Source organism: Carassius auratus, chromosome 5 (assembly GCF_003368295.1).
Source record: "Carassius auratus strain Wakin chromosome 5, ASM336829v1, whole genome shotgun sequence".
Classification (NCBI taxonomy): domain Eukaryota; kingdom Metazoa; phylum Chordata; class Actinopteri; order Cypriniformes; family Cyprinidae; genus Carassius; species Carassius auratus.
Window position 1 is genome coordinate 14,038,290 of NC_039247.1, and position 26,936 is coordinate 14,065,225.

General features: G+C 39.5%; 1 protein-coding gene across 3 annotated transcripts in view; it reads left to right on the forward strand.

The window, feature by feature from the left end:
- The window catches only part of LOC113076815 (kelch-like protein 13), a 41,946-nt gene extending 16,019 nt beyond the window's left edge, over nt 1–25,927 (forward strand). For 2 of the 3 annotated variants that reach the window (XM_026249485.1, XM_026249486.1), the window contains exons 3-8: nt 13,042–13,186; nt 15,013–15,145; nt 17,930–18,126; nt 18,210–19,005; nt 22,007–22,120; nt 24,599–25,092. In XM_026249485.1, the coding sequence (XP_026105270.1) occupies nt 13,042–13,186; nt 15,013–15,145; nt 17,930–18,126; nt 18,210–19,005; nt 22,007–22,120; nt 24,599–25,092 (1,879 nt within the window). Of the gene's footprint in view, nt 1–1,171; nt 1,270–13,041; nt 13,187–15,012; nt 15,146–17,929; nt 18,127–18,209; nt 19,006–22,006; nt 22,121–24,598 lie in introns of those variants that run through there. The other variant, XM_026249484.1, reaches the window with a different exon arrangement.
- Nucleotides 25,928–26,936: the final 1,009 nt, after the last annotated feature.

The following is a 26,936-nucleotide window of genomic DNA, read 5'->3' on the forward strand; positions in this document are numbered from 1 at the left end:
ATTTTAATGATGACATTTTGAATGAAAAGAGATACCGTGACGAGATCCTGAGGCCCATTGTTGTGCCATCACCTGATGTTGCAGCATGACATTGCATGGCCCCATGTTGCAAGGATCTGTACACAATTCCTGGAAGCAGAAAACATCCCAGTTTTTGCATGGCCCGCATACTCACCGGACATGTCACCCCTTGAGCATGTATTGGATGCTCTGGATCGGCGTATACAACAGCGTTTTCCAGTTCCTGCCAGCAACTTTGCACAGCCGTTGAAGAGGAGTGGACCAACATTCCACAGACCACAATCGACAACCTGATCAACTCTATGTGAAGGAGATGTGTTGTTCTGCGTGAGGCAAATGGTGGTCACACCAGATACTGACCAGTTTTCGGACCCCCCAATACAGTGAAATGCACATTTTAGAGTGGCCTTTTATTGTGGCCAGCCTAAGGCACACCTGTGTAATAATCACAGACTTATCAGCATCTAGAAATGCTACATCTGTGAGATCGATGAATTATCTCGGCAAAAACAAAAATGTTGCATTTATAATTTTGTTCAGTGTATATACTAATTAGAAGTAGTTGGCGCAGAACCCCATATGTAACAAATATGTACTACAGGTTTACTGAATAGATATTACAGGGCTTTATTGGGTTTTTGTAGTTATTAAAAATAAGTACTATTAACCTACAATAGATAGTAGTTAAGTGATGAATGATACAGCGGCTTGCCATAGTCAGCCTGCATTCAAACAAGGTGGCACTATAGCTGAACATCCAGTGCTCCAACTGCGCATGCCTCTACCTTGCACTGACCGGACGCGACGGTGCCTATTTTTTTTTCTCCCTTCCATCATCATCATCATCCCTCTCTCTTTCTCAGGAGATGATGCACGGCTCAGGCACACCTGCTTTTCACCTCTCGGCTCAGGCTTAAGTGTCGTTCCTCCAGGTTTTCCGTCAACCTTTCCTGCGGTATTCAGACAGCTGCCTTAATCAGAGAAGCACTGCCTCCTGATCCTCCTCTTTATTTTCCTCTTCCTCCTCCCTGCTCTCGGTGAGGGCTGCCGGGGATGGAAGCCCGCGCTGGTCGCCTCTTCATGGACTCGCTCTCGACGGCTCTTCTCATCCTCGCTGTGTCTCAGAGGTGCTGACTGGAGAAAAAAAAACATGCCGTTGAAATGGAAAAGCGGTTCCCCCGTCAGCTGGAAATTTCCCGTGCCCGTGCTTAAAGCGTCCAGGTCCTCCCCACTCTCGCCAGCGTACATGTAAGTAGCTGTTTTAAAATGTCAGAATCACTAACTGAGGGCGCGTGAAGTGTGTTTATCTTCCGTCTTTAGTCGTTCATTAAGGATGCTGCTGCTGTGATTGTTTCGGGGTCTGTGTCGCCTGCCTTCGTTTCTCTGTAACCTAATTGTGAACGTTTAGAGAGGTCTTGAGACACATTTTATAACGTTTAGCGTGCATCCGCGCGCCGCCTATTTTTCTGAATCCACAGAGAATTTTCATGTGCTTTCTCTACTCTCTCCGAGTCTTTGTCACGGCTCTGTTTATATGAGCCCTAGTACTCACCGGGCCGAGATAACAGCCAGCGAAACGGGCTTTCGTCTTCGCGTGCTGTGCGCCCTGGATTCTTGCGCTTGTGGGGTGGGGGGCCGGTTGGCTGCTGGAGGTGCTGGATGATACACGGTACATGACCGCTGGCGCTGGGGCTTCCGCTCGGCGCGATTAGCACACCAGACCAGTGCACGACTAACTTCAAATGTGTGCTAGAGAAGCAGCAGTGTCTTTAACATGATCTTCTATGGATCAGCGCGCACTAGATGCTGTACATCAGTGCCCAGATGAAACAAACCCTTTAAGATAATCTTTTATTTCTTGAAAAGATAATTGCCAAAGCCCTTTTATTATTGTAGATAATACCATACCAGTGCATCACCAAGCCACTGAATTTAATGAGACATATTAATATAATTATTTTTAACCTTTTCTCAACAGCCATGTAGATAAAAGATTTAATGTATTATATGCTTTTTTTATATCGTGTTCAAGATTTTCATGTGTTCTATCATCTATTAATTTAATATAAAAAAATTCAGTTAAATTCACATTTACTTGTAAAGTGCTTTTCACATTACATATAATTTCAAATCAGAATCAGAAAATGAATGTTTTAGATGTTACAATCACAATGCCCGAGGTGACTGACTCATGTGAAGTGATTTTGAACTCATGAAGTCATGAAGGGGAGAAAGCTACCATCCATCCTCTGGCAACAAAGTAGAAGTTCATTTGGCAATAATATACAACTTTAAAATATTGCACATTATGTGGTTAAAGTCATGAAATAATGCTGTCCTTCTACACATTAAGACAATGATTATGCTTGTGATTTGTAATGTAATAATCTGGCAATTTTGAAAGTCTATCCTAATAGTGTGATCTATACACTGACTGTACTGCTATTTATCTTTTTTTTTTATTATTTGTTTTAGATCTTACTTTTCCTCCGGCACAACAAAGTTGAAACCATGACCAGCTGTTTGCATGAGTGATTTGATAGTTCACTGTGAAGCGAGAGTTTAAGGCAATGATCTGTCTTGATAATCATGGGTTATATCCATCTTCATTTGAAAGTGGTTTTGCTAGTTCAGTTCAATTCAAGTTAAAGGCTGGATCTGAGAAAATGCCTTTGTTGTCTCTTTTGTTTATTTAATACTTTGTCTGTCTTAGTTTCTCCAGCCATAACTGCATTGTGCATATACAGCCCTCATACATTTCCCCTTGAGAATCAATAAACTATGTTTACGTATACGTCTCTTCTCAGATTTAAGGTTTGGAGTTGTGGATTATAGTGTTGAGTTCCTGACCCTGCTGTCGCCCCTCCCAGTCCAATTTTGCCCAGTAAAAACAAAGTCTATTTTTACTGCTTTGGCTGTGTGTTGTGTGTGTGATTACAGGGTGAGCTGTGGTCTCTGTATTTCTTAATGGGAGGAGAGAGATGCCTCTTGGACACATGAATCATTCTCTTATTTGTGTGTGTTTTGAGACAGAAAATATTGAACAACAGGATGTTTTTGCCGGTTGCTAAAAAATAGAACTAGGGAGAGTTTGCACATTCACACCAAATATGAACTATAAAGTTTCAATAATCATTTAATTCTGTAAGAATAGAGAAGGCACACCACAACTATAACTAGTCCTCTAGTGAGGATTTGCATCCCCACAAAACACAAGCACAGAGTCCTTCTGACCCATTCAAGAATTCTTCTAGTTGTGACTCGAAGGATTCTTGGAATTCAGCTTAAAGGAGTGATGAGGAGTGACAGCCGGAGAGCTTCTGCCGCAGGGGGGAAGAGAATGACGCATGCATGGGTGTGAGTTTGTGTTGGCAGGTGAAGACTGTAGACAGTCATAACAGATCTAATGTCCTGCTCATCTGCTGCTAAAAAGACCTTGGCCTTGACCTTGGTTTACATTATGATGATGAAAGTTTAACCTGACAATTTCGGTAGCAGGGTCATCTAGGAAATTCAGGGTGTGTTTGTTTTGCTGCCAGCACTCGTTTAATGTGCTTTGGTCTCCTGTGAAGACCGTGTCAAATGCACCGAAATGTTGACAGGAACAGACAGCAGTTCATCCTTTTCACATTCACCTTTCACGATGGATTCTCTCTGTTTTGGCTTTTCTTTTCTGCCCTGTGATCTCAGATGAAAGGATGGGATGTGTCAGGCTTCCTGCTGCTGCAGATTGAGAGAAGGCTGCTTTAATAATTTTTATGGTTTTTTGATTTTTGTACAGTTAACTTTGTCAAAATTCAGTTTGGAGTCCACCAGCTGTTTTAAAAAAAAAATCTTTTCAAGATAAAAGCAAGATAGAATAAAAAAAATGACATTGAAGATCAGTTGCTTCCACACTGAACTGAAAGTAGGGACCTCGTCCTGCATGCTGAGTGTCATTGCTGTAAAATCAAATGTATTAATATTAAAAATTATTCTAGTAAATAAGATTATCATAGGATATTGCTTGTTTTATATCAAATATGTATTTGTTAAAATGTTTTTCCACACTTTGTTTGAATGTTAAAGAGCATCACAAAGTGTCAGTGTTTTTATTATTTGCTTTGCTCTGGGTGCGAGCTCACAGAAATTTAATTTTCATGTTGTAATTAAATAATTTAAGCACATGCCAAACACTTTCCCTTTTCTTTAAGTGAAAGTTTGTATTTTGATCGATGTTGAGGACTCTTGAGTATTAATGTAGTGGATTACAGACAGTTCCAGAGTATATTTATTACAGACAGACTGTGGGTGGCTGTTTAGATCATGTGACCTCACCAGCTCCCACGTGCCACACAGAATGACATGTGAGCAGGGTCCAAAATGTACAGCTCGTGAATATTTTTACAGGACATGAAACTCTATAAAGTATTATTTTAAGAAGTAGCAGTCATAACCGTGGCATTATATACACCTCCATTTAAAAGTTTGGGGTCAGTAATATTTTAATTTACTTTAATACTTCTGTTCAGCAAGGAAGCATTAATTTGATCAAAAGTGACCAGAAAGACATTTGTTACAAAGGATCCATAAGGATATAGGTTTCATATACATGCTGTTTTATTATTATTATTATTATTGATATAATTAATATAATTATATTTATATTTTTCTATTCATCAACTTTCTATTCATCAAAATTTTCTTTTGGAGAAAAAAAACAGCACAACTGTTTTAAATGTTTCTTGAGGACCAAATCTTCATATTAGAATAATTTCTGAAGGATCATGTGACACTGAAGACTGGAGTTATGATGCTGAAAATCAGCTTTGATCACAGGAATAACTTGCATTGTAAAATAATAAATGTAACCTTGGTGAGCGTAAGACATTTCTTCAAAAAATAAAATAAAATCATACTGGCTCCAGTCATGGGAAGAAAAAACATACCGTTTCATACCTTTTAGCTAATGTTTATGGCACACAATTGCAATTGCTTTTGGCCGGTGAGTTAAAATTCATTTCAGGCCGTGCGGTTCTTAATAAAGCTCTATACCAGCCAAATGTTGAGTAACTCCCAATCCCAAAGCCAATTTTAACTTTCATTTGGCACTTGGTAAGTGTTAATTTTGGACACTGCATGTGATTTGTATTAATGGGATTATATTGAATAAATCAGTTCTGCAGGAGTGTTGTTTGCTTTAAAGTGACTAGTGCTCTTGCCCGTCAGGAGACATGGTTTCTTTCCTTTTGATTTCTTCCATTAGTTGTACTCCCACTCCTTCACTGCTGCCTCTGAGCGCAATCCAAAAACAAACTGGAACCAATGTGACACGCACACAATACGTTACATTATCAAAACCATATTCATCTTCTAATGAGTCTGCACTTCCTCTGATAGGAGGCAGCCGATTTGTCACATTTTCTCTTTCTGACCTTCCATTCCTCTTTTTGTATCCATCTTTATTTATTCACTTCTGCTCAATCTTTATTCATCATAGAGGAAATGCAGGAATCCCGTGTTCACCTCAGATGGGGAGGAGGTTGGAGAAGAGTGTCAGAAGGAGAGGAAGAAATGGTATAGAAAAGGGAGATGAAGAGAATAAGACCAGAGAAGGATAGAGGAATAGGTGTTGTGAAGGTTGAGGATGTTTGGTAAGAAGAACATGTGTGAAGGTGAAGTGGCAGAAAGGAAATGGAAGAAATGCTGTGCAAAATGTGAAGGAGAAAAAGAAATGAAATGGAAAAAGAAAGCATGGTCCAATGTCTTGCTGCTTTTTAGCTTTAGTTTACTGTGATCAACTCAGATCCAGGAGCTTTTCTGCAGTTCAATTAGCATTGTATTTTTTGAGTAGTGTTTTTTATATATTATGTGTAAATGCAGTAATGCTGATATATTTGGCTGATGTGTGACCTTGGACCACAACACCAGTCTGAAGTGCCAATTGTTTGAAACTGAGATTTACACATCATCCGAAATATGCTTTCCATTGATGTATGGACAATATCTCGCCGAGATACAACAATTTGAATATCTGGAAATCTGAGGGTGCAAAAAAGTTCTTAGCAATGCATATTTCTGATCAAAAATTAAGTTTAGATATATTTACAGTAGAAAATTTACAAAATCTCTTCATGTAACCTGATCTTTACTCAATATCCTAATGATTTTTGGCATAGAAGAAAAATGTATAATTTTGACAGTTTTTTTGCAAAAAATATACACCAGCGACTTAAGACTTTAAGATTTGCTCCAGGGTCACAAATAAAACTTTGTTTATTTTGTAAGGTTATAGTATTTATAAATCCATTATTTATAACCTTGAGTCAGTCACTCCTTCACTTAAATTCACAAGAACTGAATAGATGATCATTTCTGATGCAGAACTTCTGCAGCAGATGGCTTGTGTTCATCTCCCTGCATGTGTGATTAAAAATAAGGCATAGCTCCTTTGAACCCAGTTTAAGGTCGGAACAATTCATAATTGCAGCAGCTGGACGTCCCTGAGTGGTCATGTGATGACGGATAAAAACAGCAGCACGTGTGATCTATTGAGTTACCAAAGCCATGCTGCAAATGCTGACTCGTTTCGCAATTAATAAGCATATTGTTTCACTGAAAAATGATTGAAGTGTTATAAACACAGATTTAGGTTCTGTTTAAATGTGAATCACATTGTTGAAGAAATGGTGAGCAGCCCTTGGTCAAGTACAGAGCGGATACTCTGAAGTTCGACTGTAATTGCTATCATATATTCATGTGTTTGAATCAAAGATTTCATGCTAACTTCAAAAAAAGAGGCAAAGAGATGAATGCTCAATAACTAATGGAAACAACTCAACCCATTACTTGACAACAGAAAGGTCTGTACAGCATTATGGGAGTGGAAACACAGGTACAAACAAATGCACTGGGCACACTTCAGCTCACACTTGTCCGTAAGGGGTCTTTATGCACAATGTAAAAGGGCAGCTGTGAGATCCTTGTTTATAGTTTGGGGAAATTAAGTGAAAAATGTCAAGCTGTGGGGATCTCAGTTTTTCCCACTTGGATGCATTGTTAGGTTGTTTTTGTTTATTGCATGAGGTTTGTGCTGTATGGTTCTGTTTAGTGACTGTGACTTCAGCCCTGTTTACACTGATCTGAAATCAACCTAACCGTTTGTTCACAAGTGTCAGAAATATTTCATAAGTGCTGATTTTTATTTATTAATGTACATTTTAGTTGAATTTAGTTTTCTAATGAATGCTTCAATAAATTAATACTGTAGATTGGATTTCTCCATTCAGTAAAAAAAAATTCTATATAATTAAATTCCTGCGTTTGTTTATGATGTTATATGCATTGTTAGGCCTGAATAGAATATTTGGAAAATACATCAGATATATTTGTTTAAAAACACTACAAAGAGCTTTATGAAGAAATAAATACTTTCAGTAAGGGTGCATTAAATTGATCAGAAATGGCTTTTTAATTTACCTTTATTAGATTTTTCTAACAATATAAGAACATTCATTGTATGGCAAAATTTTTCATTCAGGTTAAGTATCTATCAAATTAAATTGTGTCGTATTTTCACATTATTCTGTAATATGAATACCCTAGGGTTTTATAATGGGGGTCACTTATTTGTGGACTTTTTAAAATACTTATTCTCATTAATTTTGACATTCACCATTTTTGATGCTGATTCCAATGGAGAGCAATTTCTGAATTTGACTACAACAAAAAACACGGTCATTGGAAGTATTTTACTTTAAAAATGTGTATATTTTGCTGTTCTCTTCATGTGCATAATTTGGACTATTTTTTCCTCCCCAATAATGAAAAGAGTATTGTAGCCTGATGTGTTTGTTTGATCTTGTTGTTTGGTGTTTATCTGTCAGTATCTGAGTCTCTGTATCATCACCCTTTCAATCAACACTCCAATCTATAAAATCTGTTTGTGTGCATCACCGAGCAAATCTGAGTTGCCATGTGAGTCATGCACACCCTGGCATGAAATCGGGAGGATTCTTCTGGAATTTCAGTATGCATTAAAACAATCCAAAAAAAAAAGAAAACCTCCACATTTCTGCCCACAAATGACACACTCCTACATGCACTTTCACTCCAGTAGTGTGAAGCCACACACACTCTCCTACACTACATGATAAAATGAGTGGCAAATTAGTCATTATTCATCGACAAAATGATGTCAGAAATGTGTAATCAGATGTTCACTCACTGGAAGTACAGTACAGTGTGTAGAGTGTTGTACAGTAGTCCCACCACAGATGGACAACTTCAGCAAGGACACACTACATTGATCAAAAGTGACAGGAAATACTTTTACATTGTTACAAAAAATGAGATTCAAATAAATGCTGTTCTTTTGAACTCTCTATTCATTAAAAGAATGCAAAAAAAAAAAAAATTAATGTTTGCAAAATATTAAGCAACTATTGTTTTTAACTTTGAGCACCAAATCAACATATTAGAATGATTTCTGCAGGATCATGAAGACCGAAAGACTGGAGTAATGATTGTTAAAAATTCAGCTTTGCGGTCACCGTAATAAGTTGGATTTTAAATTGTAATAATATTACACATCATTTCTATTCTTTTTGTATTTGAACAAATAAATGCAGCCTTGTTGAGTATGAAATACTTCCTTGAAAATGTTTTTAAAAAGTCTTACTGGCCCCCCAATTTGACCAGTTGTGTAAGTGCCTCGGCAAAAATCTGAGCTTCACATTTTGGCCTTGAAACTCGTTTGCCTGCTAGGCCTCCAGTGTAAGTGCATTACTGCATTTCCTGTTCTTATAACCTGAGGGAAGAGTAGACGTGAAATCCCGATGTAATTGTCAACATGACATGGCTATATGCTGTCGAAAGAGCTTAAGCTGTTCCTGGAAAATTCCTGTAACCCTTTCCTCAAGAAATTGACACGTTGAGCTCACATTGCACCAGTTTGAACATCAAAAGTCAAAGTCTTGAATCTGCAGGTATATGTCTTCTCCCTCAAGCCTTTTGTCCTAGATTTAACATCGACCTTTACTATAATGTCTTTTTAGGAAGAACTCAGATCAATTGAAACTTCTCAATTGAATGTATACCCTCGTGATTTCTCCCTCTCTGTCAGTGCAGTACTTGGGTTTGACGATTGACACTTGTCACCTCATGCTGCGTGTGTTTGCATGTTTTATGGGAATGTGCGTGTATTTAGTGACGCGCTATCTCTCGTTGTTTTTGGCAGCCACCAGCACTCGTTTGTGGTGTGGACCACCCACTCTCTGCTTGCTGCATCTCCAGCCTATCACCTGACAGGGTAATGCACCAATCAGCTGCCTGTGCTTTGTGTCATGTGACTGTACCTGCCATTTTTGGCCTCCCCTCTTTTCATTTGACCTGCTCATAGTGACCCTGACCTACTTGACCCATCCTCTGCAGCTCAGTTGAACTGGAAATCCTCTTTGTTCCTTCTTCACAATTCTATGTTAACACTTGGGTCATGATACAGAAAGTATTATTGTTCTTGATTGGAAAAGAGTGCAACAGCGCCTGTCTAAATTTTCAGCAGTTTTGGTACAGACTTTTTACTGTATTATTCCCTTTCCTTTTTCCCATAGGTATTTTTAAAAAGTCTTTGTTAAAGATAAGCCATGAACCAAACCAAACAGCCACTTAATGAATCACAGCATTACAAATTTTATTTGAAGCAAAAAAGAAAATCTAAACAAAATAATAATTTTAATGAGGGACAGTACTACGATCCCATAAAGAACTGTGAATTACATAATTGAATTAAAAATTATGGAGAAATAGAAATCTGTTTATTTGAAGATGTTGATTATGTAGAAACAATTTATTTGATGTTTATTGCAATATATCCATGCACAGTATATGTGTGTGTGTGTGTGTGTGCGCGTGTGCGCAAATATTTAAGTCATTTGAAATCTTAGGGTTTGGGCACTTAAAGGTTTTTGGTTGTGAATTCTCTGATTGGTGGAGATTTCCTCACAGAATCATGGGTAATGTAGTTTTCCCTCAGGAATTCCAGTTAAATATGCTGTATACAAAACTGTCATTAAAAATTTAAGTTATTTAAAAAAGGTCAATGCCTTGAATTGGAAAATAAGTGCTACCAGTGTATTGATTCTGTATCGTGACATTAGTATCACAATACTGCAGTTTTAGTTTAGTTTTGTTCACCCATACCTCCAGAGTTTGTGCTAGCGCATGATTAATCCCAAAACCTCTGACCCACATTCCTTTCATCCAAGGCAGTGTATATCCAGATGAAATATATATCCAGATCTGGTTAGGTCTCATTGTTAAAACCATGAAGCTTGAAGCTGTGAGGGGAAGATCTGTGAAGTAAATATCATCGTGCTGTGTTGATCATTGAAGTCCTGTGCCGAGGCCTCGTTCATAAAACTTTTAGATTCCATGCTAGAAGTTTGAGTATGTAGACAGAATGAATAAAACCATTCACAGTACATGTGCTGTTGTCCTGCGCAGTAGTCTGAAAACACACAAGCTTTGGGAGCCATCTTTGTTTAGCCCCAGAGTAACCGTAAGTGCTTATTATGAGGCCTTTTTAATTATTCATCATTTTATATGCTTACAGGGTCCAGAATTAACACTCGCCAAGCACCAATTGCGAAAACAAATTAGCTTTAGTAAGTAAATAAAACGGAGCCAGTTGGCCAGGAACTTTATTAGAAACTGTAGCATTGGAAGGTTTCAATCAGATTGCAGAAACAATAGTATGACTGCTGACTGATGAAAGTGGCTTTGTCTTTGATTGGGTTTATGTAAGCGAAAACTTACCGTTGAACTTTATTTAGGATTTTGACATTTGCTGTTTTAACGCCATTATCTTTGCCTTGCTTTTGAGCTTGTTGTTTTCCTGAAGAATAAATCCTCCGTCACAGGTATCTTGCAGGCTCTGTCAGGTTTTCCTTCAGGATTGCTCTGTATTTTGCTGGATTCATCTTACCCTCTCAAGCCTTCTAGGTGTGCTGAGAATGTGCTCTTATGTATGATGCTGCAACCAAAGTGTGGGGTCGGTGGTTTTCTGACTTGATATGAGAGCCAAAAATCTATTTTAATCTCATCGGACAGAACCTTCTTCCAGCTGTCCTAAGTGTCTCTCGCATCCAGGAAACTGTAGCAGTCGTATGGCATTTTTGACCAGTGGCTTTCTCTTTGGTGCTCTCTGCTGAAGCACCAGGGTGACCACTGAAGCTTGTAGCTCTTTCAGACTTGTCATTGGTCTCTACTAGGTGGTCTCCCCCAACAGTCTCTTTCTTTCACTCATTTTTAACCATACTCCAGTGGATATTCACTGACCTGGAAATATTCTTGTCCATCTCTTGACTTGTGCTTTTTAGTTTACAGAGCTGCTGTTTTTGTTGTTGTAGTTGTTTTTTTCTGGCACAGTAGTAGTGACTCCCCAGAAGCTGGATTGTCCAGAAACTAGTTGGTTGCATTTATGTGTGTATTGCATTGAAGGTTGTGAATATTTATCAAGTCCATTTGTGTTTGTGTACAATACCATTCAAAGGTTTGGCCTCAGTAAAAAACAAAACAAAAGGCTTCGTTTGTTTGACCAATATACAGTAAAAACAGTACTGTGAAATATTATTATGACACTTTAACAATATAGTAACTGCTTTCTTTTTTAATTCATTTTAAAAATGTAATGTATTCCTGTGATGGCAAACCTGAGACATTAATTCAGTCTTCAGTGTCACTTGATCCTTCAGAAATCATTCTAATCTGCTGATGTTCTGAAACATTTCTTCTTATCAATATTGAAAACAGTTGCTCTGCTTAATATTTTTGTGGAAACCATGATTTTTTTTTTCAGGACGCTTTAAATATACGTTTCAGAAGAACAGCATTTATTTCAAATGGAAATCTTATCATACTGAGTGTTTTAAAATGCATGTGAAATGGTTCTCTCATGACACAAATGTGAGGAACACAATCCCAATGTGTCATTTTTGTGACCAGTGCCACTTTTCTGAGCAATTGAAACCATTGACACTGTCATGTGCTGATTTTCATAAATATATAAAATATATACTTCAGTGTGGCGAGTGGGGCGGGGCCGAGAGGCGTGGGAACGAGGAGTGAGGCCAGGTGTAGTGATTGAAGATGAGCTGCACCTGCGCCCCACCGCCGATATCGAGTCCCACGTAGGAGATGGAAGGATATAAGACTGGAGCGACGACCGTGAAGGACGAGAGGTGACCAGGCCTGGGACATTATTTTATGTTTGCTTTTTATTTTGAGCGCACCAGTCGTCCGTGAGGGGCTGGTGTGCTGTTTTGTGTTTATTTTTGAATTATTAAAATGTTTTGATTGTGCAACGGTTCCCGTCTCCTTCTTCCCGATGAGTATGGAGATAGTATCGTTACATTCAGTTATATCAGAAAGAGAAGGAAGAAATCAAAAGAGAGACATGTCTGTCTGGATTTATTCCACTGTTATTTGCAGCAGTGGTTGATCTTAAAATGTTCTGACTGTTTGCTCGTTCACAATTAGGCTTGGAAAAGACCAAGCAAGCTGACCGCAACATCTGAAAGAACATAGACCAGTTTAATTGGGTTTCTTTATGTATGTGCCCTAAAAAGTAAGGTCAACATGGTCATACAGAGAAAAAAGAAAAAAAAAGTAGTTTTTTTTTTTTTTTGTAAACTTGCAAAACAACATTTTTTATGAATATTAGTTTTAGGTTGTTTACAGTAAGAAGTCAATCGTGTCTGAGAACTTTGACCTCATGTTTGTTGTGTAACATTGTGTTAAACTTCTGCCATTCTTCATGTGTCTGTGCGACGTGTTTATCATTTGAGGAGCGTTTCTGTGCTGTACTCATGTTGAAGAATCAGGAGGCACCACATCTGTTTCACATCCTATGAATCCATATTGTGTTTACAGTCAAACATATTTGATCTTTTGACACAGTGCTGTCTGTACCACTCTCACACCCAACAGATGATAACTGCATTTGAACCTTTCTTCTCTCTTCTTTCTTTCTCTGATGGGCAGATCCCTGGTGGAAGATGATGATGCTCAGATGATGAAGGTGTCACTGGGATGCAGTGAAATGGGGCTCTCTTCCCACTTGCAGGCCTCAAAAACAGGAAACACACGCTTCTTTACCAGCAACACACACAGCTCCGTGGTTTTACAGGTAAGTGTGTGTGTGTGTGTGTGTGTGATTACATATGTCTCTTACTAAATGTTGAGGCGGGTGTGTGGGGTGTCACCATCTGCCATTCTGGCATCATGTCACACGTGTTTGTGTGTGTGTGTGTGTTCGAAAAAGACTGTGAAGGTCATCTCTGCTGTTACTGGCAGTCAGGCTTTAGTTCACACATAAAGATAATTACATTTCGGATCATCCTCATCGGCGGTGGGCTCAGTCCTGCCTCAGGTCCTTGAGAACATTCATTAGCACCCATCTGCGGGTCACCTGATAAGTGCCAGCATGTGCTTGTGTGGGAACAAAGGTGAGAATTTAATTGGAATTTGCCAGTGAGTCGTTGCAGACAGATCAATAAGTGAAGGTCACCTGATTCCCTCTGTCTGTGTGCATTGGATCAGATTTATTTGGCCACTGTTGCATGATGTGGTGATCCAGGAGGTGAATTGTGTTTATATGAACTTCATATTGCACTTTATTAGTTTGTTAAATCGAAATATCACAGATAAACAATATTTGAAAAAAGCTGAAGCTGATGACAGCCGCTCTCAGATGACATCATTTCAATTTAAATCGGTCACATGGCACATGTGTCCTAAAACACAGCAGCTCTCATCCCCCTACAGTATTACTATCTGCTGGAAAAATGATTTGATTCCAGTGATTTGATGGGAAACAGCGCTCCTTTCATTTGATTGGATGTTTATCCCCAGGCTCTGTGTGTCCTCACACACCAAACATACACAGAATAGTGTTTTAGCAGGTTTAGTGTGTCTTAGCATGTTTTGTGTTGTACATCCATTTATTTTGTTTAATAAAAAAAAAAAAAAGCTGCATACTTGTGCTGACAAAATAAACCCAAATATTTTTTTTAGACCTTTTCTTTTTTTTTCTATTCTATTTTAACATTCTCATAATAATAATAATATAAAAGTATTATTATTTTTAATATAGATTATTAATTCCATAGTGACACAATATACATAAAGCCCACAAACACCTTCAATGCAGTGTTTGTAAATGTGGTTGCCTCAACACAAAATTCTTTTACTGTCAAATTAGATGCAGCAAAAGCAAAGTGTTGTCATCTTTCACATTTTACATTTAGACATTTAGCAGATGCTTTTATCCAAAGTGTCTTATGAATGAGGCACATCACAAGCCAAGCTTTTAGTTTTAGATTTTGTTGTGTCAGACGCTCATGTTATGAGGTAGGTAAAGACAGCCAGTTGGCTTTTCCACGTTTATCCTCCAGCCCTGAGGGGTGTACTACAGTGTTTGGTGCTTAAAAAGCTGATGTGTAGTTTCAGTAAGTGTAGCACTGATTGGATTATGCCTTATTTCATGTCCTATCACATGCTTGGCATTTGCTTTTGCACATGCTGCTGGATTGAGCCTGACACAGCGACTGTGAGAGAGAGAGAGAGAGAGAGTGTGTGTGTGTGTGTGTGTGTGTGTGTGTGTGTGTGTGTGTGTGTGTGGACAATGGCTCTGTCCTTTTAATTATAGCTCGTCTCTGCCATGGGAGTCCATCTCTGCATCTGACCTCCTGTTCATTAATTAACCCCACAATCTTTTATTCAGAAATGACTCTCATGGGACGCATAGTAATGATACAGCTCCTTAATATTCACACTCTGTTTTCTTGGGTGATAACAACAGATTATATTGTGTTTTTGTTGACATTTTGTTCCTCAAGACCATTTCGTTCAGTCACTTTCCTCCTCCTCAGTGAATTCATTAAGTCCATTACAGACATGCCTGTCAGTTCTCCTACTTCCTCTGTGTTTTATTTTCTTCTCTCCGTCTCTCAGGGTTTTGATCAGTTGAGGATAGAGGGCCTGCTGTGTGATGTCACGTTGGTGGCAGGAGATGGGGATGAGGCGTTTCCTGTTCACCGAGCCATGATGGCCTCCTCCAGCGACTACTTTAAAGCCATGTTTACAGGTGAGCGAGGGAACAAGACATGGGATAACAAAGGATTAGGTGAGGTGAAGCCAAGTTTCCAGGTGAGGAAGGGATAAAGGAAGAACTAAAAAACAGAGGTGTTTTGGGACTGAAAGGTCAAAGTTTGACAGAAGAGAAAGAGAAAAGAGACTCCAGTTAATTTAATAATGTACAGACAATGCTGATGTACTGTGCAGTTCAAATTGGCTATACTGGATTGTTTTGGGTTTTGCTTAGTACTGTCCCTTTAAATCTTCTGTTGCTTTTTTTTTTTTTTTTTGTCCGTTAATCATGTAAATATCAGTGATATGTCAGTCTCATTTAGTCCCACCAGAGACTTTCTCTCAGAGCTCAGTGTTTCTGACTCTCTCTCCATTCACCCCCCCCCTCTCTCTCTCTCTCTCAGAAGCATACTCTTGTTTCTTGAGAAGAAAGAACAAAGCAATAGCGGTAAAAAAAACAAAGAGAGATAAGAAACTAGGGATTTGCTCTGGGTTATTTGGAAAAGCTTGTTAGAGATAATCAGTTCTATGGAAAGGACTTCATTTCATTGTTTGAATTGAGCGATTCCCTAAATAATTATGCCATTTATTACTGTATACTACCAAACCCTGGATTAGTTTGTAACGTAAAACTATTATGAGAGAGTCTAAAGAAGCAGTGTGTCCAGGGAATCCTCTTTCTGCAGGCTAACACCATTCCCTGACTAGAGCTGGGGTGAAATCAGTTTATGAATATATCGCAATTCTGAATCAGTCCACAAAAATTCAGAATTCAGTCAAGTTTACATTATTTAGTAAAGTGAGTTCCACTTTAATTACAAATATACAACAAACACGATTAATGTAACCATTTTAAAGAAAAAGGATGTTTTGCTATAGCTTTTGGAGCAAGGGTGCCACCATCATGCAACACCTCAGCGTGTGACGTCCCAGGATTGGTTTGCTCCGTTGGCCAATTAAGTAATATAAGCATTTCTTTACTTTTTGAACACACAAGTGCTATTTAAAAACAGAAATATTTTGGTTTTCACCATAATTTGGATGAATATTTAACATCAAACTGTCTACATCAGTAAGTTTTAATAATGCTATCCTAAACATTGTTTTCACGACGAGAGGTGCATTTTAAACAAACAATGCATAATATGTGGCACCTTTGTTCTGTCAGACATTTTAGACATATTTGCATTGCACGACATGATAGTGGTGCCCTTGCTTCAAACGCTATAACAAAACATCCTGGTTACATTAATCGTGTTTGTTTTATATATTTTTTCATTCAAGTGGCATTGGTTTACTAAATAATGTAAATTCAACCGACTGTTTCACTTCCAGTTTAATTTTTTAAGGAATTAATCCAAAGGGAGAGAAAAACATCAAGAGAAATTATAAAATGGCACAACTCCTTTTTTTTTTTTTTTTTTTTGACATTCTTTCATCTGAGCGCTCTCAAAGGACATCTGTACGCTGAATTATGGAGTTAGACCACTACACAGTTTTTCACCATTTTTATGTTCAAGATTTTTTGGGCGGGTCTAAATGACGCACTGGAGCCACTGAGCATAGCCCCTCCCTCCCCTCCCCTAACACGCATTAATAGAGCGTATTAGCCTCACTGGTTTGATCAGTCATGAGCGAGTTACTTTAATTACAGTACGTTAGTTAGTACAGTTTGCTAGCTGTGCCTCTGTCACGTTAAGGTATATTACCTGGTTGCGATAATTTACAAAACAGCTTGGTTTCCTTGTTTAAATTTCTTAAAAATTATGATATCAAGATGAGATTAATTTTGTGAAGAGCCACCTTGATGGAGAGCTGAGGATCACCTCCAACACCCGCCTCTGTAGTCAACATTTTACACCAGATAGTTTTACAGACTTTCATCAGAGACTGCTGGGATTCACTGATAATCCGATGTTACTGGTGAGTGGCGGCCCATCGCAGACAGCGGACATTTCCCGAGCCTTTGAGAACAATACTTGTTTTTTCAAGATTTTGATCACTTATTTTAAACTTATTTTATTTTCTTGCCAGTCTTTTATCATTAAAATTTGACTGGGTTAATAACACATTTTTCTGTTGTGTGACGGACTCGGAACACATGTAATATTGCTTTACACGGAGTTATTTCCATATATCTATACTTACTCTTCTGATTAACTGTGACTATGTCAGGTCGTGCACAAGCACACTAATCGTGTTCGGTTGTATATGGAATGTCTATAGCTAAGAAGTGTGCTGTATCTGTTTATAGGTCAGAGATGTTTGTAAGCCCATCAAAGTCCTGCTCACACTTGAGCATTTCAGCACAGCTCGACTTCTGTAAATGCTGTCTGTCACTTTCTTTCATTCTCCCCTTGTGTTCTACTTATCATTTTCTCTCTCTTTCCTTCTCTGTTTCTCCCTCTCTGTATAGTTGAGGAGTCACATCTGAATTAATGAAAGTGGTTTGATTGATTTCAAACGTGGCTCTTGAATAAGTGGCTAATTATCATGGCAAAGAGAATTGGTGACAGCTTGCAGTGAGACTCGCTTATCTTCTCCCTCTTTTCCTCTTTCTCTCATTCTCCTTATTGTTTTTTGTCACTCTTCCCTCTCTGCCTTTGATCTGCTCGTTTGCAACGTTTTTTGGCAATCCCTCCCCCATTCTTTTCTTCTGCGTTCTCTTCATCTGTTTTTGCCCTTTTATATCTGTTTTGCTTTTATATTTCTTTGCACTGATTCTCTCACTTTCACCCCCCTCCCATCATCTCTTCCTCTCTTTCTCTTTTTTTGTCCTCAGGTGGAATGAAAGAGCAGGATTTGATGTGTATAAAGCTGCATGGTGTAAATCGAATAGGGCTGAAGAAGATTATAGACTTCATTTACACCGCCAAACTCTCTCTCAACATGGAGAACCTACAGGACACCCTAGAGGCTGCTAGCTTCCTCCAGATCCTGCCTGTCCTTGACTTTTGCAAAGTCTTTCTCATTTCTGGGGTAGGACACTGTTCAAACTGTTTCAAATGAGCATGCTTTCATGTGTTTTGTAATGTTAAAACACAGTTCCTCCCTCCTCTTAGGTGTCGCTGGACAACTGCGTGGAGGTGGGGCGCATCGCCAACACCTACAACCTCACAGAGGTGGACAAATACGTCAACAACTTTATCCTGAAGAATTTCCCCTCGCTACTCGGCACCGGCGAGTTTGTCAAACTTCCTTTCGAGCGTCTAGCATTTGTGCTGTCCTCCAACAGTCTAAAACACTGCAGCGAGCTGGACCTGTTCAAATCTGCGTGCCGCTGGTTACGCTACGAAGAAGGCCGCATGGAATACGCCGCCAAGCTAATGCGCAATATCCGATTCCCCCTAATGAGTCCGACAGAGCTCATAAACCACGTACAAACTGTGGACTTCATGCGTACGGACAATACTTGTGTTAATCTGTTATTAGAAGCCAGCAACTACCAGATGATGCCATACATGCAGCCGGTGATGCAGTCGGACCGAACTGTGATCCGTTCAGACAATACCCATTTAGTGACTCTAGGGGGCGTGCTACGGCAACAGCTAGTTGTAAGTAAAGAGTTGCGACTTTTTGATGAAAAAGCACATGAATGGAAGGCACTGGCACCCATGGACGCCCCACGCTACCAGCATGGGATCGCAGTGATCGGGAACTTTTTGTATGTGGTCGGGGGACAGAGTAACTATGACACGAAAGGGAAAACAGCTGTAGATACCGTGTTTCGATACGACCCGAGGTATAACAAGTGGACTCAGGTGGCGTGTCTGAATGAGAAGAGGACCTTCTTTCATCTGAGCGCTCTCAAAGGACATCTGTACGCTGTGGGCGGGAGAAACGCTGCAGGAGAGCTGGGTGAGTCAGGAAGGGATTTTAGTCTCACAGCAGGGGACAGATTTCCAAGGGACACGCTGTGCTTCAATTGTTGACATGTTTTGTAAATATAACAGTAATAGGTGTCTTGTAGTGCTAATTATGTGTGGATGCAAAAAAAACAACAAAAACTGAAATGCTAAAAAGATCTTGGTATTTTTGGTAGGTCCTAATTTTAGAAAGATTTGACTTGATGCTGAAGGAGAGCTGGTTTGTCAGTAGTGCTGCCCCCTAAGGGGTGTTGCTAATCATGTCAGTGGTTCTCAACTGGTGCGCCGTGACTCAAAATGCTTTCATCACTTCTGTAGAAACTAGCATAATAAGGTAGATAGCAACAGAGAGAGGATACATGGCATCAACTCCACCTTCAGAACCATGGACAAAAATACACAAGATCAAAAATTACAACCTAGACTACATAAAATGTTGATTTACATGCAGTGAGGATAAACATGGCTTGTGCTGACACCATTGTGTTTTGTGATGCAACTTCATAAGTGTAGAGCACAGTCTTGGCTTCTATCCATCAGCTGTTCTTTGGTTTAACACTGATCTGAATGCAAGCTTGCAGTGGATCAGATCACAGAAGGCTGTCATATCACTGGAAGATTGAGCCATGACATTTAGATGAAACATTATTGCTTAAATTAAATAAATAAATGTATGCATGGATGAATTGTTCACAATAAGATCAGAAAGATACATTAAAAAAAATATATAGGCTGATTTTCCATGTTGCTGGAGGTCCATTTTTATATTGAGCCTTCATCATGATAATAACTTTACTGCATATCGTTTAGCATATGTGGTTAACTGTAATATTAATATATTTAATTTGTTTTGATTTTAAATCATTTAGGAAAATACATAAAAATGAAATCACAATTTATATTGGATCATTTCAGGCTACATACGTTTGGGTGCCCTGGAAACAACAGTGAGAAACTATCAAACTAATTGCCATTGCCAAAAAAAGCTTTCAGGTAAAAATATGAATAGTGTAGAGAATTTATGTCTGTTATATGGAGAGACGTTTCTCGCTTTTGGCACGGTTTGCTAGCAGCTGTGGTTGTATGACTGTATCAGGCAAAGGTGGAGTTAAACATGAGATGATCGTTCTCACAGGGTGAATGCCCCAGTGGAACGTGGGTAATTAAAACGCAGGGGCAGCTCCACACAGCAAAACACCAGAACATAGGACTACAAACACATCCTCACAACCAAAAATGACCTTCATCATCCACAGCAGTGCTCCTTATAACTACACACACAAACACACAGACCAGATATATACAGCTGTTCAAAATTGACAGGAAAGAGTCAAACACCTGTCACACAGAGGGAGAGACTTCCACAGGGAGAGAAAAACAAAACCTTCTTATTACGTACTATATTCAGTTTACATGGACTCTCACACACACACGGGCCCTTCTCATGTTTATCGGACAACACTCAAGCCCATTGTTTCTGTAGCGACCACCATCATGGCGTTCAAGTGGAATTTATTGCTTTGAGTTGAATTTAATCTTTTTACCCCGTACAGTTTGAGGACTTTGCCCACTGTCTAATATTACTACTGCACAGTGTGTTTGATTTGTCCCTCTCTGTACAAGATTTACAGGAACGGAAGTTAAATATCAATGACAAGTGATGGATTTTAAAAGCTACCTTACCCAGGAATTAGGAATTATTACATTGATGCAGAATGACAAATAATGCAGTTTTTTTTTTTTTTTTTTTTTTTTCATCTGTCAAGTGCAGACTGACAGATCCTGATGTGTGGGGTTGTGAAAAAAAAAAAGAAGTGATGTGACATTCAGCTAAGTATGGTGACCCACACTCAGAATCCGTGCTCTGCATTTAACCCATCCAAAGTGCACACACACACTGTGAACACACACACACACTGTGAACACACATCCGGAGCAGTGGGCGGCGCCCGGGGAGCAGTTGGGGGTTCGATGCCTTTTGTTTAAGGGCACCTCAGTCATGTTATTGCCGGCTCGAGATTCGAACCCACAACCATAGGGTTAGGAGTCAAACTCTAACCACTAGGCCACGACTTCCACGAATGAGTGAATGAAGAATGACTGAATGGACATTGTGCAGGTTATATTTATGATCGTAGTTTATGATCGTATGATCGTAGTTTATGATCGTATGATCGTAGTTTATGATCGTAGTTTACTGATTTGAAGCTCTGAGAGTTGTATTTTTGTTTTCAGTCAGAACAGACACAGACTCTCCTGGCTGTCTTTATTAAATTGTGTGCTGTATGTTACTGTAATGAACAATTTTAGCCCACACTGGCTGCTTTTTGGCAGTTCGATTGAAAAGTCAACCACATCAGTTTTAGAAAACCTTGAACTAATAGATAGAAACTATGTAGACAATGAACTTATGCTGTTGTGAAGTATGATGAACAAATGGGCAACCATCTTTACTTTAAATACCCATAATCACTGCACGAATGTGATTTTATTTATTTATTTATTTTCCACCGACACTTTGATTAAAATCCTATGGATATCAGTGTGAGTGTCATAAACCTCCACTGCTCTATTTCAGACCGCTCATTTTCCACCTGCAGTCGTTTAGGATTTTAAATGCAGTTGATTTAATAAACTGCTAGATGGAGAAGCTATATTTTATTACCCTTCTATCTTTTAGCCGGACGGCAGACTCCGCATGAAGTGCTTGTTCTGTGACTGGTTCATCTGTGAACCGATATGAATGGTCATCAGAATCTAACCTTGCATCTGTTCGGTGTGCTGTGAAAGTGCACTAGTTTGGTTGTGTATAATTGAGCACTAAATCATCCCTGTTCTCTGGGTTTGTGAGAGCATGACTAATGTACAAGAACTCATTTTCTGTCCCCTTTAGACCTCTTCCTGGATCCACTGAAGCTCGACTGTTAGTCTAGTCATCTTTATTGGCATTCAAGCTTCATCTCTAATTCTCACTGTCTCTCGTCTTTCTCCAGCTACCGTGGAGAGTTATAACCCCAGGACAAACGAATGGACGTATGTGGCCAAAATGAACGAGCCGCATTATGGACACGCAGGCACCGTTTACGGAGGATACATGTATATTTCAGGTACCTGTCACATATCTGTGTGTTTGTTAGTCTTGAGGACATTTGTTGTAATTTATTATTGTCAGTTTTCAGCAGTCATTCCTCCAGTCTTCAGTGTCACATGACCCTTCAGAAATCTTTCAACTATGATGATTTGCTGCTCAACAAACATTTGAACAATATTCAGGACATTTGTGCTGCTTAATATTTTTGTGGAAGAAATCTAACTGTTTTTACTTGTCATTTTTATTAATTTAATGTATTCTTCCTGACTAAAGGTATTCATTTCTTTCAACAAAAAAGAAATCTTACTGTAACTGAAACCAAACTTTTGATCGGTAGTATATATGTCATGTGAAAGAAAACAATCCTGATCTAAAGGAAAAATATTTTGAGCGTCAAGCTCTCGATTCGATTTGATTTATTTCAGTTTTAAAGTCAACAAGAACAGCTTAAAAACACACATTTCACCTTTTAATATGTGCACCAATTCAAGAAAAAAAGTCAAAGTTAGTCACGTACTCGTCCTCCTTCTCAAACACATTGTCACAGATCAGGTAGCTGGTAAGGTGTCGCTGACAGGAAGAGGAATATCTGGAGGGTGAGAATGAGATGTTCTCACCACACACACACAAACTGATCCTCCATAGATCAGTGTGTGTGTGTGTGTGTGTGTGTTCCCTCTGTCACACAGAAGCACTTTCAGATGGCAAGAAATGAGCTTCTCTAAACAGAGGAACACACAGACTCCCTCTCACAGGATGTTAACCTGCCCTGTGCAGGATTGTTCCCGTCGCATGCTCACTTTACACGATTGCAGGTCAAATGCTGCTTTATGGAGATGAGTCCTACTTTCACTGAGAATGATGAACGGAGAGAGAGATGGTTGGTTGGATAGGGTGGCGAGAGGAGGAGATGTAGTGATGACATGAATCAGAGAAGTGTGTTTCTGTGTGATAATGAACACTGAGGTATGTGGGAGGAGTGTGATCACACACACACACACGAAGGGAACTGTGATAACGCTGCTCAAGGCTTTCTGTCGTCTTCTCCCACACACACATTTACCTCTCCATAAGTTAGCTTTCGCTCTTACACAAGCATGAGACGGATGAGTCTCATTCAACCCTCCAGCAACTCCTAAACATGATGTGTGTGCGCTGTCACTGTAGCCAGAAATTAGTTTTTAGTATTATGAAGTATTTATTTTCTATCTTTTATATACATATACTATTATTTTTATTTTTTGTCATTTTTAAAATACGATTTATTTATCTGCCTCTAAAAAGTGTTTTCTATGGACGTACAAGGCCATGTGGACGGAGAAAATTAATGTTTACAGTATTATGTCATATTTAGAATCCAGTCGAATCCAAATGGATAAAATCCCGTCCCAATGTATCTTTTTTTCCAGGCTGAATACTCTTTCACTCAAAAATGTTGAATGCTTTCTGAATGGAGCTAATGAAAAATGTCAGCGTGACATTTCTGGAGAGTTAATAGCTGTTGTAAAAACAATCACTTTGAAACGGCACACAAAATATAAAACCTCCCTCACTCTCTCAAACTGCTCTGCCTCAAGCATTGTGTATTTATTCATGCAAGTCTTTTCTAGTGATGCACATACACACATTTACATTGATTCTCACACCTCTTTTCCTCCTTCCTCTCATCCACCTACGCTTTTTCTCTGGAGTATTTTGGGAATTGCTGATCCTTTTGTTTTTCATCTGGTGTCTGTGTCCTTACTGCACGTCCCTCTCTCTCTCTCTCTCTCTCTCTCTCTCTCTCTCTGTTATTTGGGTCATGAAGCTGTGCACTCAGATGAGCTGTAGTGTGCATGCATGAAACAGTCTGATGTTCTGTGCTGCCTCATGCTTTGTTCTGTCATCGTCTGTCCTTCTCCTTCTCCTTACCCTAATCTTACCTCATCCTCTCTCCTGTGCCTGGTTCCTCGTCATTTCACTTCAGACTTTCTTCTTTTTCTGCTTTATTTGTGTTTTGATTCATACAGATGCACTGGAGGCGGAGAGTGAGGAAAAAGTGTGTGTGTTTGTGAGTGAATCATTCTCATCTCTTAGTAAAGACAAGAATGGATTTATGGATAGATGGATAAAGAGTTAGAGGGCAAAAAAAGGAGGGATGGAGAGAGGAGGAAGAGAAGGGAGGGTCTGCTTGGCTGATGCCCAGGTGCCTGATGGGATGGTTCTCTTTATTTTCAGCCCTCCCTGTAGACATGTCCTGTTTTCTTTTTCCTCTTGTCTTTTTTCCTCCGCTTCCTTCTCTAGTTCATTTCGGTGAGTGTGTGGACCTGTTTGTGTGTGTGTTTTCAAAGATGCATTATTCAATCTTAACTCTTTCCTCCGCAGGCCTTGAGAGAGTTTCCGTGCACACATTCTGCATTATTCATGTCTTGTTGTGTATATCTAATGCTTTCAGGAGCGTGCACACACAAGGTGTGAGATGTGATGTGAATTCTCTCTGCGCTTTGTTGTGCAGGTGGAATAACCCACGACACCTTTCAGAAGGAGCTCATGTGCTTCGACCCCGACGCTGATAAGTGGTCTCAGAAGGCTCCCATGACCACGGTGCGTGGCCTGCACTGCATGTGCACGGTGGGCGACCGCCTCTACGTCATTGGAGGAAACCATTTCCGGGGGACAAGCGACTATGACGACGTGTTGAGCTGCGAGTACTACAGTCCCGCCCTGGACCTGTGGACGCCGATCGCCGCCATGCTCCGCGGGCAGAGCGATGTGGGCGTGGCTGTGTTTGAGAACAAGATCTACGTGGTGGGCGGCTACTCGTGGAACAACCGCTGCATGGTGGAGATTGTTCAGAAATACGACCCTGAGAAGGACGAATGGCACAAAGTGTTTGACTTGCCCGAGTCTCTCGGCGGCATCAGAGCCTGCACTCTGACCGTATTTCCGCCCGAGGACCTCTCGCTCTCCGGCTCACCAAACCGCGAGTCTCCTCTGTCGGCTCCTTGAGAATGGATGGAGGGAGAGGGAGAGAGACAAAGGAATAAATGGACGGATTGGTTGACAAGACATGCCAGATGGATGAGTGATTCCAACTCCCATCACTCTGCAGTCTCTCTTGTTCTCTCTCTCTCTCTCTCTCTCTCTCTTTCTCCCTCTATCTCTCTCTGTTCCCACAGGAAAAAGACAATGTTTGCACTCCCCACTGATCTACGTTTCAATGGTGTCTGTGGTGAAACCCCATCCCACCCCTCGAACGATTCCACTTCTCTTCCTCATCCATCCTTCAGTCCCCTCTTGATGATGAAGAAAAATGGAAGCTCTCCCAAGGTTGGGTGTAACTAATTGTGAACATTGCATTTGGGGGGTTTGTTTTGTCTCTTTTGGCAGGAATAACCGTAACTTGAACAACAAACGACTTTGCAATTCAACTTTTCTACCTGAGTCTCCAGAGTTTTGCTATGAAGACTGTGTTTCCCTGATCCTACCTACTCTGAGGTCGCCTACCCCCTCTCTCTCTCTCTCTCTCTCTCTCTCTCTCTCTCTCTCTCTCTCTCTCTCTCTCTCTCTCCATCATGCCTGCTCATTTTTCCCGTTTCTGTCCACTCTCACCCTTTGCCCAGTTTTTTTTACCCTCATTCTCTTGTCTCTCTCTCAGGGGGTTAGTTGACCTTTGACCACAGGATGAGGAAACGGTTTTAAACTCAGGGGTTGGCCTGCCCCCATCCCTCCCTGCCTAACTGATATTTCATTTCTCTACTCCTGCTGTTATTATGAACCATTAACAGAATTGTGTTTTCTAAATTTAATAAACAAGATTTTGAGGAAAATAAAATAAGTGTTGGTTTGATTTTCATTAAGCTTTTTCTATACAATGGCCTTCAACAACAACATATATTGTCTTTAAAATACAGAATTGGCTTGAGTGCTGTATTGCTTTTATTCAAGGTTCACTACACAACTGTATGTTTGAACATAGCCATTGTTGACCAGTCAGCATCTAGGATCAGAAGAATCCAATTTATAATCAGGAATCCACTTCAACAGTTATGTGAAGGGTCTGTTTAATATGGACTTGAATGGGCTATCATGGCCGAGACACCAAGGCGTTCTGAACAGTTGAGTACAGTCCACATCAACACATGCAAAAATAAGTGTGGACATGCAAGATAGTTTATAGACGGAATAAAGCTGTGTTGCTTTTAAAAGCAGGTTGTTATTTTCTGGTGTATTTGAATGGTTTGTGGTTTGTTTCATGGTGAAATCACCGTTTCATCTGGTTAGGGACCTGAGCATATTTTTTCACATTTTATTCTACAACATTAAAATACATGTATATTGCTTCAATTGAGAATTTTCTGGGCATGTCTTGAAAAGGTGGTTGATAACTGACTAAATAAGACTGCAAAGGTTGTCAAGAACATTAAAAGTCATTATGCTGAACAGAAATGAACTAGTTTGCTTTGACAGCATTGTTTTAACCCTTTAAACTGTTTTAACTTTCCAAATAGCAGAACACCAGAGTTGTCAGAAGTTTAATAGTTTATGACCTAACTCTAATGTATTGTTTTACCTTTGGCGATTGTTTTTACAGCTCCAAATATATAAGAATATTTCCTAAACTTGAAGTGCTCACAGAGCCTATTTTCTGCAATAATCCAAAATCACACAAAAATAAATAAAAACTACCTTCTGAGTTGAGGCAAAATAATTCTTACAAGTTTACTCAATGTCATTGATTACTTTAGTATTCAATTTGATGATAGCTCCACCTGTTGGTCAATAGCAATAGTGTTAAAAGTAATTCTGCAAATCGCTTTTAGGCTGCTTTTCCTAAAATCAACACTGGAGAA